We start from the raw sequence: 17155 nt of genomic DNA, 5'->3' as shown, positions 1-17155 counted from the left end.
TCTAGGGCTTTTCCTTCAGTACCTTTTCTAGATTTTCCTCTTTTTCTCAATGAACAGCTGAATTTGAGGAAGACTCGTTATGACCACCCTAAAAATAGCATTTTTTATATGTTTAAAGTACTAAATATATTCTCACACCTGAATTTTCGATCCACTTATGGTTTTGGTTAATAGGTATTAACAATAAACCATGCATTGCCATCAAATCAACGAAATGTTTGCTTTAAACAGCATTTGCTTTTTGTTTTCTTCTCTCATCATCAGCCAATAGAAAAGTCAAACTAAAAACCAAACAGATTTATATACCATTTCTCCATTTCCCTTTGATTTTTCTTTTCACCTTCAGATTCTCAGAGAACTCAAAGTTGGGACACATTAAGCCAAATAGATATATATACACACACATATGATGTTGCATGAACCACTAATTTCATGGTGTTGCATTGAGTTGTCTTCAAAAGGTTTGATTTTTTTTCAAGCTCACTTTAAAACAAAAATGGTTTCATTTTTTTTTTTAATTCATATAGAAACTGTTTGATTCTCGTTTTGTTTTCTTTGTTTCAGATCTGAAGGTCAAAAGCCAGCATTTTTTTGCTAGCCAAAGGCTACTAAGGATAGATCTATAGCTCATAGAATCAATAATTCAATATACATATACATTATTAGACAAGAATGGGCACAAAGATGAAGGGCCTTATAAAAGGCCTAAGATACATTTCTCAAATATTTGGTATGTAATTCTCTCCTATATATATATATATATATATATATATATATATATATATATATACATTCCCTTGTTTTATGGTACAATATGAAGGAATTGTGAATTCCATTCTCAATTAGTCGGCCTCTAGTCTAGATGGTATCATCTCTCTCCTTCTCAAAAGAGATTGAAAGTTCCAGCCCCACTAGAGACGTATTGTGTGTGTGTTTGCTTTAACTCCCAAAAAAAAAAATTAATTCGTGAATTCGATTTTCTTGAAACATATGTTCTAAGAGATTTGGTAATTTTGCTGCAGAAAATGAAAAAGAACCAGAAATGCAGATTGGGTATCCAACTGATGTAAAGCATGTTGCTCATATAGGATGGGATGGGCCATCTGTAGATTCACCAAGCTGGGTAATCTTAATTATTTAATTATTACTATTTTTATTTTTTTGGAAATTGATTTTGATCATATTGAACATTTTCTTGCTTTGATGTTCAATGAGCTTAGGTTTCCACTATTAGGTTTCATTGTGCCTCCCAAAATACTTTGTAAATGTACCAATGTATTCAATTTCTTGCATTTGAATCAGAAACACAAGCCTTATGTTAGTGAAATTTTAATTTGTGCAGATGAAGGAGTTTCCGGGATCGTCTCAATCAGCACCGTTAAATATCAATTCAGAATCGAAGGAGAATCCTGAAGTCAAATGGGTTTCTGGAGGTTTGGTGCTTCTCATTTTCTCGCATTGCTTCCAAAATCATGGAAAACAAAAACACCTGAAACCGGTGTTGTGATGCATTTTATGACATGTTTAAGGGTAACATGTTCTTGCTTCAAATTAGTACATAAAAAAAAAATAAAAAATAAAAATTTACCCCCCTCAAAAATGTTTCTTAGCACAAAAATTGTGAAGACTTTCTTAGCTTTCATTAATCATTTGTAGTACCAAGCATTTCTCAAGAAAATTGAATGCCTAATGGTATCAGTTATACATCAGAATCCTTTTAACCACCGACCCTTTGGACTTATGACTGTAAGATAAATTGGAATATGTGTAATTCGCAAATCACACATACCATTTAAACTCGAGTGTTTTCGTGCATTGAGAAAGTCAAACTTAGAACGGCCGAGTGTAAGGCTAGCCCATTTAATTCCTTTAACCACTAGATCACCGGTGTAGGTTCACATTATAAATTATTTACTAGCACCAAGCATTTCTCAAGAAAATTGAATGCCTAATTGCATCAGTTTATACCCCTCAATTTGCATATTTGTGTAATCATATAACGCATTATATATATATGAAAATAGAAACCCTTCCAACCACCGGTTCTTTGGACTTATAGCTGTAAGGTAAATTTAGAATATAAATAATCCGTAAATCACACATATCACTTAAACCTGAGTGTTTTTGTGCTTTGTGAAAGTTGAACTCAAGATGTCCGAGTTTACTACTAGCTCCTTTAGACCCTTTAACCACTCGACCCTTTGACCACTCGCATTATAGATCTTTGATACTCATCTAAATGATATTATCAAAATATGAGAATGCATATGGCAAAACTTGATGCATTGGACACTATTACCAACTCTAAACTCTATTTAAACACTATTTTTGAACCCTACTGTCTTTTTTTTGGTAGATTCAAGCCGGAGAAGTATGAGACCTCAAAATTCACCGGTCATAGACTCGCCAGATTTACCAATATCATCGCGGCGCCACTCAACAGATGGCTATTTAGCAGCAGACTCCCCATCCCGCGAGCCATCCACCAAACAAAAGTCGTCCAGCAGGCTGCGACGCCACTCTAAAAGCAACTCAAAGGAGTCGAATGAGAGTAGTAAACCAAGTGGGGTAGGGGTCCAGGACCCTGGCTCCGAACCAGGGTCACCCCGGACCCTGCTGCCAGACATCCCTAAGAAGTCAACGCGGCGAAAGAAGGCTAAGGAATCCAGCAGTGGCTCAATAAGAACATCTAGATCAAAAGCAGCTGCAGCTTCTAGTAGTACATATACATCTCCATTTTCGGATCCTGGAGCAGGAGGGACAGGAGGAGAGCTATGTCAACCTCAGAATTTGAAACCTCTTGTACAGGAGGATGAGAAAGGACGCTATGGGATATCCTAAAAAGAACCCAAAAAAAATGCTTTAGTTTTATTTCATGCAATCTTGTATAATACATCCATTATATATATACACACACATGGAACTATATGGAAGAAACATTTCTCTTTGCAGTTTCTGTTGACTTAGTGGCATGCATACATATAGGAAAGAAAGAGTAATGATTTGGAGTCTGACAATCGGATAACTCCGACTACTTTTATATGAGTGGGGTTGACATCATGAAAGTTTAACCACTAATATCATCATGACAGTCAGACAACTCGGATTTATTTTATGTGAGTAGAGATTGACGTTATAAATGTCAGTCCCCACTCATACAAAATAATTGACTTGATCCGACTTTCGAAATGCATATCATTTTCATATAAGAAATGGTTTTAGACTTTTAGTGCTGATGGTTATGACCCTGAAGCCCTATATATTCATTCCAGGCATGTATATATATATATATGAATGAATGGAGGAGGACCATGTGTGGATTACAGAGACATTCATTCATTTTCTTAACATCTGTGGATTTTAAGTAGATTGGTGTGTGTGGATTTGATTCCAGTTCTTGACACAGCCTAGCTGCAATGACCTAATTGGCATTTCCAAATCATGGAGTGAGTTGTGTGATTCTTGTGATCTGCATGTTTTAGGGATGTTCAGTGGTGAAATTACACTCGACTCATCAACAAAAGAACGAGATCTTGACAAAATATATAACAAAATATTAGCTCAATTTATTTGGAATTGTTTAAATGAATTTTATTTTGTTATTATGTATTGTGCGAGCTAGTTTTTTCGATACTTGCACGGTGCATGTGGACGAGACTACATGTGTCCGGAGATGAATTATGAAGTGATCTAAGAGCTAGGTCTATCATCCACACAAAGTAATAATAATAATAATAATAATAACTCTTGTCTAATCACATTATAAATTTTTGAACTATTTGAGCTCACCAAGTTTAGTCTTTGCATTTACCTTCAGTATTACTCACTAATGCTTTCTGGTTTTGCACACAAATGGCTAGACAATTCAGTTGATATATTCTAATTCGAAGGTTGGCTCTTACACACCTTGGGGGTAGTAAAAACAGTAAGACTAGGCGGCAGGCTCACATATATATAAGGTATGATTCGCCCTATCGGGTGATTCGTAACTCATTTTAAGAGTTTGATATCGTTATATACCTTCATGAACCGACCGGTTCAATCAGTTTATACCGATATTTGTTCGAATTAGTTACACCACGATCGATACCACGACTGCCAACCACGATATAAGGTGAGGCCTAACGCAAGGGTTACACATTTGGTTGCGTGGCAGTTCTAACAATTTCTCTTAAAAAGAACTCGCAGCAATGATCTTTGCATTGAAGGAGTGGAGATATTACTTGTATGGGGAGAAGTTTGAGATTTTCTCCGATCACAAGAGCCTCGAGTACCTCTTCTCATAGAGGGACTTGAACTTGAGGTGACCAACGTTGTGGCCGATGCCTTGAGTAGGAAATGGGGACTTCAGCTAGCATTTCCATTCATAGAATATGGAAGATGTTTAAGGAGTTTGCAGATGTTGGATTGCAGTTTTTATTTATTTATTTATTATTATTATTATTTTTTTTAACAAAGCAAAGAAGGGTTAGAAGGTGCAAAGAATCGAAAGCTGACAATCACAAAATTCACCGGAAGCACTAACCACTGGAGTATCGAGGCATTTACGTTGGATTGCAGTTGTGTGATGATGATTTTAGTTGTTGATATATTGATATAATAATTGATTTTCTAAGATTTTTTTTAGGAATGGAATGTTTAAAAGTTAACTCTTAAGAATAAGAAAAGAGTATTTCACTAATTCAAATGGCATCTCTTCCCTTTTCCAATGGAAGGTTGATGATTAAAGGTTCCATGGGTGCAATAGTGTGTGGTGAGTAACTTATCTAGCAATAAAAAAAATTGTAGAAGTATCAATTCTTCTACGATGGACCACATAAATTGAAGAGCACGTATATCATACAATAAACAAAAATTATAGGCATAATAAAAAATACATTAGAGAAACCTAATAGGATTATTTTATTTTATTTTATTTTATTTTTTAAAAAATGGGGCATTAAGTTTTAATACAGGCCTTACACAGATTTTTTTTATTATAAAAATTGAGAGTAAAAATTTGTCATAAAAATATAAACTATAAATATATTTGCCGAGGTTTTCAGAGCAAGACAAACCAGGTTGTTCGAATTTGATACTCTCAAGAATTTGTAACTAGACAAAAATATAGAAATAAATATAAAATTATTTTAAAACTAATTGGAATTCGATTGAACACTGTTCAATATATTTTTAATACAATTTTCACATTTTCTCTTCTCATAAAACAAAAAAATATATTCTAAAAATTAAACCAAACATACCCTACAATACGATAATTGTGAAAAATTCTTTGATACTAAAGAAACTATTATAAGATCCTGAAAACAGACAAATAATGTCATAATTTAAATAGGGTGCTCATATTAGCGCTCTAAAATTATACTAAGGCGTTCCACTTCAATATTTTTATAAATTAAATGACAAAAATAACCCTTTGTTTCCTTTTCACCCATTTCTCTCCTCTCTCCCTACCATCTTTCATCTCCTACTAGTATTTAGATTGCCCTCAATATATTATAACATAAATCACTGTCAATACTATCAACTTAAATAAAAAAAGAGATTAATCAGAGCAACATATAGAGGTGAAAAAGAATCCGTAATTATTTAGACAATATTAACGATGAAGAAGAGGAAAACAAGACATAACCTAATAGAATCTCAAAGGCTATAATCATAAAATGTGTAACATTTTACACTCTGGTTATATTCTTTCTCCAATAGCCTTTTAACTTTTGTTTTCTTGTGTGGTAAGTATAGATTTTTCCAACTTTAATAGCTTCTTCTCTGGATAAAATTACACACTCAATGTTATTAAATTTTAGTAATTTTTCCTTTCATCTAAAATTTGACCGTAAAAGGCACGTGAGCAATGGTTTGCCAAAATTATGTATATGCATATTTATGATATTCTCATTCACCATTGTACACCAAATAAGATAAATAGCTTTTTGTAAATAGTAAGTGTTCCTGATTTAGTTGGAGTAAAAAAAGAAGCATGCAAAAAAAGAAAATTGAAACAGAGTAATTTGTGATTCAGTTGGAGTAAAAAAAGAAGCATGCAAAAGATAGAAAGAAAAGAGAAGGAAACATACAAAGATAGAAAGAAAAGAGATGGAAATGAGAGTGAATTTTATTTATGCTTTGTTCGATATGAAAGAAAAAAAATTAGATGGAAGGGAGAGAAAAAGGGATAGATAAGATATTCCTAGATTAGAGATTATGTATTTTTTTCTTTTTGTTCAGTTGGATAGAAGACAACAATAAGCTCATAATTTATTATGTTGTATCGAGAGAAAGAAATAAATTTTTTTAATTATTTTGACCATTATATCCAATAATATATAGTACAAATCCAAAAACTTGTATAATTTAAGATAGTATTTAATTTAAATTTTCTATAATAGTTCACCTGTTTTTCCTCCTTTCTTTTGTCCATTTTTTGACAGATAAAAATTTATAAAGGACCCATCCTTCTTCTATTCCTTTTCTTTTTTGTATATCTTTACCGAACAAAAAAAAATTATTTATTTATTTCCATTTTCTACCTATTTTCTATCCACTATGTTCTCTTTCTTTCTACCAAATATAGCATTAAGTGTACCAAGAGAAAAAGGAGGAAACAATTAGGATACTTGAAGGTTACTTTTGTCATTTATTTAATTTATAAATAAATAAAAGGGGAACCAGAAAAAAAAAAAAAAAAAAAAATTTGAAAAACATAGAAGAGACTTGAACAAAAAGAAAGAAAAAGTGAGACAAATATTGAAATTCGTCTCTTTGTCCAGAACACGCCAACCAATCCAATAGTATCACTAAAACAGCGCACGTAATGATCAATGGATTACTGTTTGAAAACGGCTCTTCTGATATGATTCCCGATTACGACTGTTAATCCTGTGACGGTCGGTGGACAGACTACTTTTACCTGACAAGACAGCTTTCGCGAGCAGGGCATTCCCTTTTTTCAAAGTTGAAATCCTCAAATTTACGCGCGCTGTCCCAAGCAGAAGAGGCGTTTTCTTCACGTATTCGGGAAAGTCTCTCGGAAAAACCCTAGAACTCATCACACCTCATCATCTGATAGTTAAGCGATTCCAAAAAAAATGGCGATGGCTGGTTTGTACAGGCGAATCCTCCCTTCCCCTCCCGCCATCGATTTCGCTTCATCCGAAGGAAAGGTCAGTCCCTCTCTCTCTCATCCGCTCATAAGTTTCCAATTCCGTGAAAGATTTTGGAAGCTAGGGTTTCAATTCACGTGATACACCTGTTTTATCTATGTTTCTGCTTTAATGTAAGTTTCGTGGTTGATTTTTGGTGTAATGTGATCATCATAGTGCATTGTCTTGGATGGTGTTTGGGTAAGTGTGGTGAAATTGGGACAATCAGTGATCTGAACTTTTTTTACCAGTATTTGCCATGACTTTTTGGTGGTTTCTATTGCTGGTTTGATGATGCTATAAGCTCCAACATGCCTTATTTCAACTGTGAACTTGTGTCATACAGATGCTCCAGCAGTGGACTTATTTATATTTGTGGCAGTTATAAATAAAATTAACTGAAAATTCTTCACTTCTTGTTACAACTTACATCCAAAAGTTGGGCTTACAAAGTATCCAAACACAAAGATATGGTGACACAACTTGTACATATGTTAAATATTTCTCTTTTATTTCCTAGAATTTCATGATATCTTTGTGCATCATATAGTATTATGTAATTGTAATGTAGAACATAATAAAATTTCAATCATATGGTAAATTTGAATTACTAGATACAGATGATCAATTCATGTCCAACCGGCATATTTTGGACATGTACCACATACTATACCTAGTTATCACTGGCCTGAAACAGGGATTTCACAAGGAGTCGATCAACGTGGATAGGTCTTCACAACATTTGTTTCCTGTCTTGATCATCTTTTAAAATACTTTTTCTATTTTCTCAAGAAGTGCTTTTATCTCAATCCAGTATTCTCCATGGCACTGAAAAAATAAAGAACCACTACATGACCCTGGGAACTCAATGCTTTGCTGGGATCAGTACTATGAAAAATCCAACGTAATATATGTACTTGTTTACACAAGTTAATCTTTATCATTAGCAAATTGAGCCTGGTGTACGTTTAAGAGTGAGAAGTGTCTAGATGCAAGTAGAGGATGCTTAATCCTATTTAAGGCCATTCTTTTTATTCATTTTATGGGTAAAAGAAATGTGTAAATTTGTTGGTCATTTGTAAAACTCACAATATGGAGCTTTTCAACGCTGCCGTTTTAATAAACTACTTTACACACAGATCCTTCTCATGTGTCATTTGACAACTGAACTCAACAAATCCTTGGCCCGTATGTCATAAATAAGCTAGTACACGTGTCATTTGACAACTAATATTGTTTGGTAGGATGTTACACAGCTTCTCATCAAGGAAAGGTTATGGTGCTTCTAATCATTGTTTCTTTCTCATAAACCGTTAGTCTTATTGTAAATTTTGGAACTGCAGCAACTCTTCCTGGAAGCTGTTCAAAAAGGAACCATGGAAGGTTTTTTCAAGTTGATCTCATACTTTCAGACACAATCAGAGCCTGCATATTGTGGATTGGCCAGCCTTGCCATGGTCTTGAATGCCCTCTCTATTGATCCAGGCAGAAAATGGAAAGGTAATTCTTAAGTTCTTGGTAGTATTAGATTTTGTTTATTTATGTTCTTCACTGTTCCAACTTGCAACGGGAAGCAATTACTTTGAGGCTAAACCTAAAATGGACTGCTGTTTTTTGTTGGTCAAGTTACATCAATTAACTTGGGTGGGCCAATGCAGTTGTGGCTTCTCGGTGCTTGGCAAACTACTTTACACACTGATCCTTGGTTTCCTGTTTTTCTACTCAGCCTGTCTCCCTAAATTTGGGTGGATGATGTTTTTGGTTGCCATGTGGGTGTGAGATACAATTAAAGTGACTTTTAGGCCATTTTGAGTCATGCCATAAAAGAATTGATGCTTTGTGTGGATTGTTGATATACTTTGGGGGTTATGTTGATACTATATAGGATTACTTGTTTTCTATGAATGAAATAATTGAAATCAATGCTCTACTTGATAATTTTGATTCAAAAGAAAGAAAAAATGGAGCTGAAATAATTCACTCTACGATTTTGGCTAGCCTGGCTGAGACTTGCCCCACTCTACCTATATTAATGGAGGACTGAGCTAATGATGCCGTGTTCTTGATGGGTTCCTGGTATAAACTGAACTCAAGGGACTATTAATCTAATCTTGCCTTCATATGTACATGCAGGAGAGATATACATATATATGCATACATTTTTATGACTAAACTTATTAAAATCGAGAACTTTGCATTTTTGGCTGAGAACCAAATATTATCTGTATGTTAAGTTGGCCAATCACTGATTTTTGTTTTTTGATCATGCTCGCTATAGTTTAGGTGTTTTCCTGGTGGAATGAAAATGATGATAGGTTTAAGATTCCAATTTTATGCAAAGAACAATGTTATTAATGGCTAAATGCCTAGCTCTATTGTCTGTACACCATTGTCGTATAATGGTGTTTTCTGTTTGAGAAATTTAACTTTTTTATTATCAATTTTATGTCAAATGGTGGATGTGTTTTATGCTTGTGCAAGGATGTTGCTTTAAGAATTACTTATATGATGGTACTGAGCACCATTTTGTCTGTGTTTGTCACTTATTTGACTCAATTTTCCTGGACTGCTAAAGAGTTATTTCATAGTAGATTGGTGTTTAGTTTTTATGGAATATAATAGCTCATTGTGGATAATAGTAAACTTGTTTCAGTCAATATGAATGTGATGAACTCTACATCAAAATCCTAAATTTTGAATTTCTGTGTTTTTCTCTCTTGGGTGTCTTCCTCAATAAAAACTACATTTAGACTTTTTGTTATTTGATCCATGTACATTGTGCTTGGAGATAGTTTGACTACACTTTGATTACAGGGCCTTGGAGATGGTTTGACGAGTCTATGCTGGACTGTTGCGAGCCCTTGGAAAAGGTTAAAGCTAAGGGCATCTCATTTGGAAAGGTGGTATGCTTGGCTCGCTGTGCTGGAGCAAAAGTTGATGCTTTTCGGACAAATCTGAGCACTATTGATGATTTCCGTAAGCATGTAATGGAATGTTCCACTTCTAGTGATTGCCACGTGCTCACATCATACCATAGAGGAACTTTTAAACAGGTAACTGTTAAGCTCGATTCATTTGCTTATTTTTGTTTCTTTCTACTACTACACATTATTTTCTGTGCAAAACTGCAGAACCAGTTTGTTGATGCTCAACGTATTTGGTCCAGCCTATTAGATATTGTGTCAAAGCAGTATATTGTGTTACATTATGCATAAGTTAGTTTGACAAACTGCATTTTTGCCTTTCTGATTTAGTAGCTTCCTTTAGAATATTTATTCATTGTTTATGGAAATAGAGCAAATGAAAGGTCAATAAATTGGGTGGTCTGATGTTATTAGCCATGTCAGCTCTATTGATGATTGGACCTTAAATGTCTTTATGCCATGTTTGTGTAGTATAGAGTCAGGCAAGTCTGCCAAGAAGGGGATGGTTCAGTTTGATAGAAAAATTGGGTGGAAACCATAATTTTAGTCAATTAAAATTGCTTTGGGCATGTGTTATAGTAAGTTTTTTTGGCTTATAAATTATGGTTTGATTAATTCTTTTTTGGGATTGTCCCTTCTTTTTTTCTATGAAATCAAGTTGACCACTTCGTTCTTTAGTTCGTTATGGATGTTCTCACTATTATATTCATAAAAAAGTAGGTACAGGAGCGATGGTCTGGTCTGCCATTTCTACGACTTTTTAGAAATTGTTGAATCATGTCCAAGATATGAAAAGAACTTTTCAAGGAAGTGTAGTTTTCCAATCTTTTGGAGGTTTTCTATGATAATTTTATTCCTCGTATTCATTATTGTTCAGTAAAACTGTTCCAGGCTAATTTTTTAGTTGAAGTTTTGTCTCGTCTTAGACAAATTGTCGGAGGAAAGGAGATATATTAGCAACAAAGTACTTGTCTTGAGTTTTTGTTTAATAATATAAAATGCACTATATTTCCTCGACCTGTGAAACAAATACAATGGATACATTCTGTGGGCCATCTTGTGGTTTATATATTGTTGTTTGTATTGTCACAACCTTTCTCGGGTTTTTAGTTGTTGATGAAAGAATATTTTTGAATTTATTGCAGACAGGAGCCGGTCACTTTTCACCTATTGGTGGTTACCATGCTGAAAAGGATATGGCACTGATTCTGGACGTTGCACGTTTTAAGTATCCTCCTCATTGGGTTCCACTAACACTCCTTTGGGAAGCCATGGACACTCTGGACGAAGCAACTGGACTCAGTAGGGGGTACGGAATTTTTTATGCTTCATCTAGGGAATTATTTTATTCAATATTTTTATTGGAAACAGTTTATGCATGTGGGGTGTTACTTCATAGGTATTGTGCATTTGCATATGTTACATCTTGTGATTTTGTTTAAATATCTGATTCTCTCGGTTGCCATGGATGAGTAGGTAACGGTATATCTATTTGTTGGTTTTGCTTCCCCCTCCTACTACCCGTCCCCCTTTGTTTTCATTCCATAATCAATGTTTGTTCAAAATGGTTGGACTTATGTAACATGGACTCGAATATGTGTTTTATGTGTTATAAATCCCTAAACCCAAGGACACGGGTAGGCAGCCAAGGTCAGCCATATCGAACACGTCCCATTCTCATACCCAAGTGTTGTGTTTTCACACAGGTACTCCACTTGTTTGGAAGAGTCCATGTGATATAGGTTTGAGCAGGATTGACAAGTACAACTGAAGACATATTCATGGAAAAAGTAGTTGATTATGCAAACTATAAATTATTACAGAAAACTATTTATAGATTTGGTCAAACTTAAATGTGAGAACTGAGAAGTAGAAACTATCAAAAGTTTGATTAGCAAAGATCTATTGACAATTGATCCTAATATGTGTCGCATGATGGTGCTTTTTGCATATAGAAATGCATCCTAGAACATGCTTGTTAGCTCAACTTATCAAGTCTATTGGATGTTGCAACACTAATTTGCTGTTAAATCTCCTAAGTTATTATTATTACTTCTTCTTTTTTTTCATGAAAAGCAACAAGAAAATGCACCCTGGAAAGTGTATGGTTCTCTGGTTGTAAACCAGTGCTTGTTCTATTCTGTGTTATACATATGCTATCCAGTATATGCTACTTCTTATACTCGGTAGTTGGTTTTTGCATGCTATGAAATTGCATTTTGGCTATTCCCTTTCTCTTTCACTTTAACTTTTTCTTCTTCTTCTTGCAGGTAATTACGTATTATTTAAGTTTATGTATTTATTTATATTATTACATATCTTATTGTTGGGTTTCTATTTACATCAGAAGTTTGATCTTCCAGGTTCATGCTAGTATCTAGGCTTCATAGAGCGCCATCACTTCTTTATACCCTGGTATGATTCTAGTGGGTGCCTTTGTAATGTCAATTTTTTGTGCCTGCAAACAAACGCATACATTCCATTACTAATACATAATTGGTTGTATCAATCCTGTATTCCTTTTCCTATATATATATATAAACACACACACATTAATTTCCCTCTTATTTGTTTCCATTGTAGAACAATACTTCTGTCATAAATTAATCCAGGTGGTAAGCGTGTAATATTTACAAGGAAACTTCTAATGATTTGATCTGTCATGGTTATGATGTGCTTGTGGTAGGACCTACTAATGATACTCTTGTTCGTCAGATAAATTGTTCAGAAATTTTTATCTAATTGCGAATTGGTAACTTCTAATGATTTGATACGTGTCATAATTTTTCAAGCATAGTCTGGAGATCTTACACTGCCCGAACTTACTGGTATTGGATTACTTATTTATTTATTTTGGCCAACGGACTAATATTGAATTTTGAAATTGTCAACGTAATGATTTTTCGTAACTGATTATTTTCTAGAGCGAGATTAACGATCCATTTATGACCTTTGTGGGCGATAACTGAAAAAAAGAAAGGAAAAAAATAAATAAATAAAAAAGAAAAGGATTGGTTGGCAGCTATTGAAATCATTATTGTACGACAATTTTTCATAGATACGTACTGTGACTGACATTATCATCACTTTTGTTGGCTCTGCATTGCTGTGGAATTTATGTACTAACACCTTTGCCTTCTCACCATCAATGCACTATTGCAATTTATTTGCCCATTCCTTGCATTTGGTTTTAATTTTGGTCTTACACCACCTCAGAAGGGCATTTTTTATGTTTTAGAATTCTGACTTGATGGATTAGTAATACACACACACACACATCATCAACTCCTGTCATTTGAAAAAAACTGGTCAACACCTTTTTCTTTCTCTTGTTTATTTTATTTATTTATTTATTTTGGTTAGGCTGGTCAACTTTGACCTTGTTAAAAAAATATAAGAAAACTGACCGACCCTTGTGTTTTTAGTTTCAACTTTGCCTTCCCCCTTGTATTGTATTGGTATTTTAGTTCGGGATCTAGTCGAGGTCGGCTTGATACAGTTTATGGCCTAAGGTGGAATTGCCAAGTGATATTTAATGTATAAATATATGTAAAACTAATATATGTTTTTTAAAAAATTCTGTCTAACCTGCATTCAGCTCAAGGAAAAGAAATCGTGTTTTAATCAAGCAAGCTGTTGATGTATGAGAGAGTCTCAAAAGAAATATAATGTTAAAACAATTATGGATGTAATGTGAGAGAATCACCAACGGGCCAATGGCCTAGCGGTATCAAGCCCTTATTTCCCAAAGGAAGGTCAAGGGTTCAAGCCTCCAAGGAGGCATGTGTGTGTGAGTATCAACTGTGAAGGAAAAAAAAAAAAGTGAGAGAATCCAAAATTATAAGAAATTCAAAAGGTGTGAGATTGTTGAGAGAAAGGAAGTAATATAAAATAAAAAAAAGGTTAAATCGACTTGTATTAACCAATAGGAAAGTAGTATTATTGATTTGATAATTGATACAATAAATGGAACAACATTAATACATTAAAAGAAATATAAGTGATATAATGGGACCCACTTTTCAGGGGCTTTTTCTCCTATTGAGGGCCTTTAAGGTTGTGCCGCCCAAGGGTTAAAAAATCATTTTGCAGGATTGATCATCTTTTATTCCAATTTGAGCTGGACAATTCGATGCACTGGTGAACAGTAGGATGGGAGATTGATAATTTTATATTAAAGTTGTTTTCTTAATCTGCTAACTGTTCTTATAAGAATAAATATTTGGGTGCTGGTGTATATGTGCATGAATTTTCTGTTTCACGTTCACCTGCCTTATAAATTAAAATATGATCTGATACATCAAAAAGCATTATTTCCCCCCTTGTGTGTAAAAGGTTGGAGTTATCTGCAATCTTGCTAGCTCACATATCTTATACCGATGAAGGATGTTATTATAATATTGTTTGTAGAGCTGTAAACATGAGAGTTGGATCAGTATTGCAAAGTACTTGGTGGATGATGTCCCTCTTCTGTTGAAGTCTAAGGATGTGAAAGATATTAAGGATGTGCTCTCCATGGTTCTAAAATCTCTCCCCTCAAATTTTGGGGAATTCATCAAGTGGGTTGCTGAAGTTCGGAGACAAGAGGATGGTGATCAAAGTTTAAGCCAAGAGGAGAAAGGAAGGCTTGTTGTTAAGGTTTTACAACATTATGTAATTTTTATTTTTTTAAAAAAAATTTGAGCCCTGGATGAACCAAAAAATTTGATCTACAGTTAGTTGTGTTTCCTGCTGAATTTTTAAAGATTCAAATTATTGTTTTGCAGGAAGAGGTATTGAAACAAGTGCAGGAGACAGGTCTACATGAACATGTGACATATTTTTTAAATTCAGAAAAATCATGTTGCAGATTCATTCCAACTTCAAGTGATGAAGATAGTTTGCCTGAAATAGCAGCAAGTGTTTGTTGCCAGGGGGCAGGGTTTTTTGTAGGGAGGTCAGGCTCATCAGATCGGTTTTGCTGTCGGGAAACATGTGTGACATGCTTTCAAGCTAACGGCGACAAGCCCATTACAGTAGTGTCCGGGATGGTGCTGAATGGTAATGGTAAGCAAGGGGTTGATGTCCTGGTCCCTTCATCTCAAATGAAGGGTTGCTCTGGCTCTGTCCCAGATAATTGCATTGTCATGCATCCAGCTAGCAATGATATTCTTACAGCACTTCTATTAGCCTTGCCTCCAGAAACATGGTCGGGTATCAAAGAGGAGAAGCTTTTGCAGGAAATACGTAGTCTTGTTGCATCTGAAAACCTTCCTACTCTGCTCCAAGAAGAGGTACTGTTTTTCATTGATTTCTAATGTTCTCTTATAAAATTGGTAGCTTCTAGTAGAGTACTTTAAATTCTGCTTTTATGCCTCCCTAACATCTTGTTATGGGTACCTCTAAAAATAGATTGAGGCATCTTGCTGATGAATTGGAAATATGCATATATGTGGATGTACTTTTTGATTAATGTACCTATTATTCTTTTCTTGTTAGTGTTTATGCCGTTCTTTGTTTTAAAATTCATCTTTGTGTTTAAGATAAATAGAAGTCTTTCTTCTAATATTGAAATTGTGGTGTTGGTTTTAGATACTTAATTTCAGTTTATTCTTGATAGGGAGTTTGTTTGCTATAGTTGGATGTTCAAAAAAGTTAATTTATGAAGCTAATTATATGTATTGGTGGTTCCTTTATATCTCTCCATGTCTTTTTGTGTCCACGTGTGCATATATATATGTATGCATATATTTATAGATATACATGATAAGTTTACTTTGATTTCCATGGTGGATATCTAATCATCATCCGACATATATGAAATATGATCATATATTTATGCGCATATTCTTCTAATTTTTTTTTTTTTTTTTTTTTAGTCGGATAAATTTATTTTTTATTTTTAAAAAATCACTATGTATGTGTATGGTACATTAAAATTGTCACCTCTTAAGTTCTGTTTTGGTTTCCGTATGGTAGATTTCTCATCATCATGCATTGGTATGGCAGGTTTTGCACTTGCGAGGACAACTTCATCTTCTCAAGAGATGCCAAGATGATAAGGTAGATGAAGATCTTGGTGCACCTCTCGTTTAGCATTTCCTTGTCTTATTACATTCTCTTAAATTTGTTCTATTGTAAGAAAACATCCCGTTATTACAATATTGCAAATTTGCAATAATGTAGTGCTGAAAACTCCAAAATATTTTACATGCACACTGCAGAATGGTATTTATTGCCCTTTTTAGGTCATAGGTCAAGAAACAAGAGGTGTCTCTCAGAGATTGAAATTCCACAGTGAAGAAGCTGGAATTGACTGCCAGAGTTGGAAGCACAGTTCAAAGTGGAACCACATGATTAAGGATAGCGATGGGTTGTCTTATTCCGATAACCTGCCCCTATCACATGCCTTAAATCGTTTTATGGGTGGGTTCGGGGAGAAATATAACTCTCAGAGATTGAAATTCCACAGTGAAGGAGCAAGAATTGTCTGCGAGAGTTGGAAGCACTGTTCAAAGTGGAACCACATCATTAAGGATAGCAACGGATTAACTTATTCCGGTAACCTGCTCCAATCACCTGTCTCAAACCGGTTTATGGGTGGGTTCAGGGAGAAACATGTAAACTTGCCTTGTGCTAGGAGCAAGGTACGATTTATGGCCAAACCTTCCCCGTTATCCTTCGTATGTTGTAGAAAGCCCAGTTTTCCCTGTAGTTTGTCTGTTCCATTCGGCTGCCTCACTTAGAGAAGACGGGTGGTATCATAGAGGTGCCTGTGTTGCTGCCTGCCATTGCCGAAGTATTTATTAACTGATTTAAGTGAAGTTTTATAAAGAGTTCACTTGTAACACTAGTAGCTTTTGCCCTTCCGAGCCAGAGAAGCTGGTATGGTTCGTTTGCGTTCAGACGCTGTGTTTAGTACATCCCCATCCTGTAACTAGTTGACATAGTATATATTAACCGGTAGAATTCTTGGAATGGTTGAAAGATATTCCAAACGGAATTAAATGATCACTTCCCTTGGTTATACGAGATTATGGTTTTGGTGAGATCTCTCACTTATATTTTTCCTTTTATTTGAATGCTGCAGGACACATTTTATTCAAGGAT

At 34.6% G+C, this 17155-nt stretch overlaps 2 protein-coding genes across 3 annotated transcripts; both read left to right on the top strand.

Annotated features, from left to right (window-relative positions):
* Window positions 1-672: 672 nt before the first annotated feature.
* Window positions 673-2922, top strand: LOC132310205 (CRIB domain-containing protein RIC7-like). The gene is made up of 4 exons (XM_059808411.1): window positions 673-730; window positions 1023-1123; window positions 1343-1433; window positions 2357-2922. The coding sequence occupies exons 1-4, from the start codon at window positions 673-675 to the stop codon at window positions 2839-2841; spliced, it is 735 nt and encodes a 244-aa protein (XP_059664394.1). The 3' UTR covers window positions 2842-2922.
* Window positions 2923-6602: 3680 nt separating this feature from the next.
* Window positions 6603-17094, top strand: LOC132306774 (glutathione gamma-glutamylcysteinyltransferase 1-like). 2 transcript variants are annotated; one of them, XM_059804332.1, is made up of 9 exons: window positions 6603-7163; window positions 8486-8642; window positions 9957-10195; window positions 11212-11375; window positions 12430-12481; window positions 14477-14704; window positions 14833-15339; window positions 16055-16108; window positions 16270-16433. In XM_059804332.1, exons 1-9 carry the CDS (start codon window positions 7089-7091, stop codon window positions 16291-16293), a joined length of 1500 nt encoding a protein of 499 aa, XP_059660315.1. In that variant the 5' UTR covers window positions 6603-7088; the 3' UTR covers window positions 16294-16433. The 2 variants fall into 2 exon arrangements, with proteins under 2 accessions (XP_059660315.1, XP_059660314.1); XM_059804331.1 differs by having other exon boundaries at window positions 6604-7163; window positions 16294-17094.
* The last annotated feature ends 61 nt before the right edge of the window (window positions 17095-17155 follow it).

The sequence above is a fragment of the Cornus florida genome, unplaced genomic scaffold, assembly GCF_030987335.1.
Source record: "Cornus florida cultivar Cherokee Brave unplaced genomic scaffold, ASM3098733v1 CherokeeBrave_3.0.0_Hap2_Chr05, whole genome shotgun sequence".
Lineage (NCBI taxonomy): Eukaryota > Viridiplantae > Streptophyta > Magnoliopsida > Cornales > Cornaceae > Cornus > Cornus florida.
This window is presented reverse-complemented; position numbering and strand designations above follow the sequence as displayed.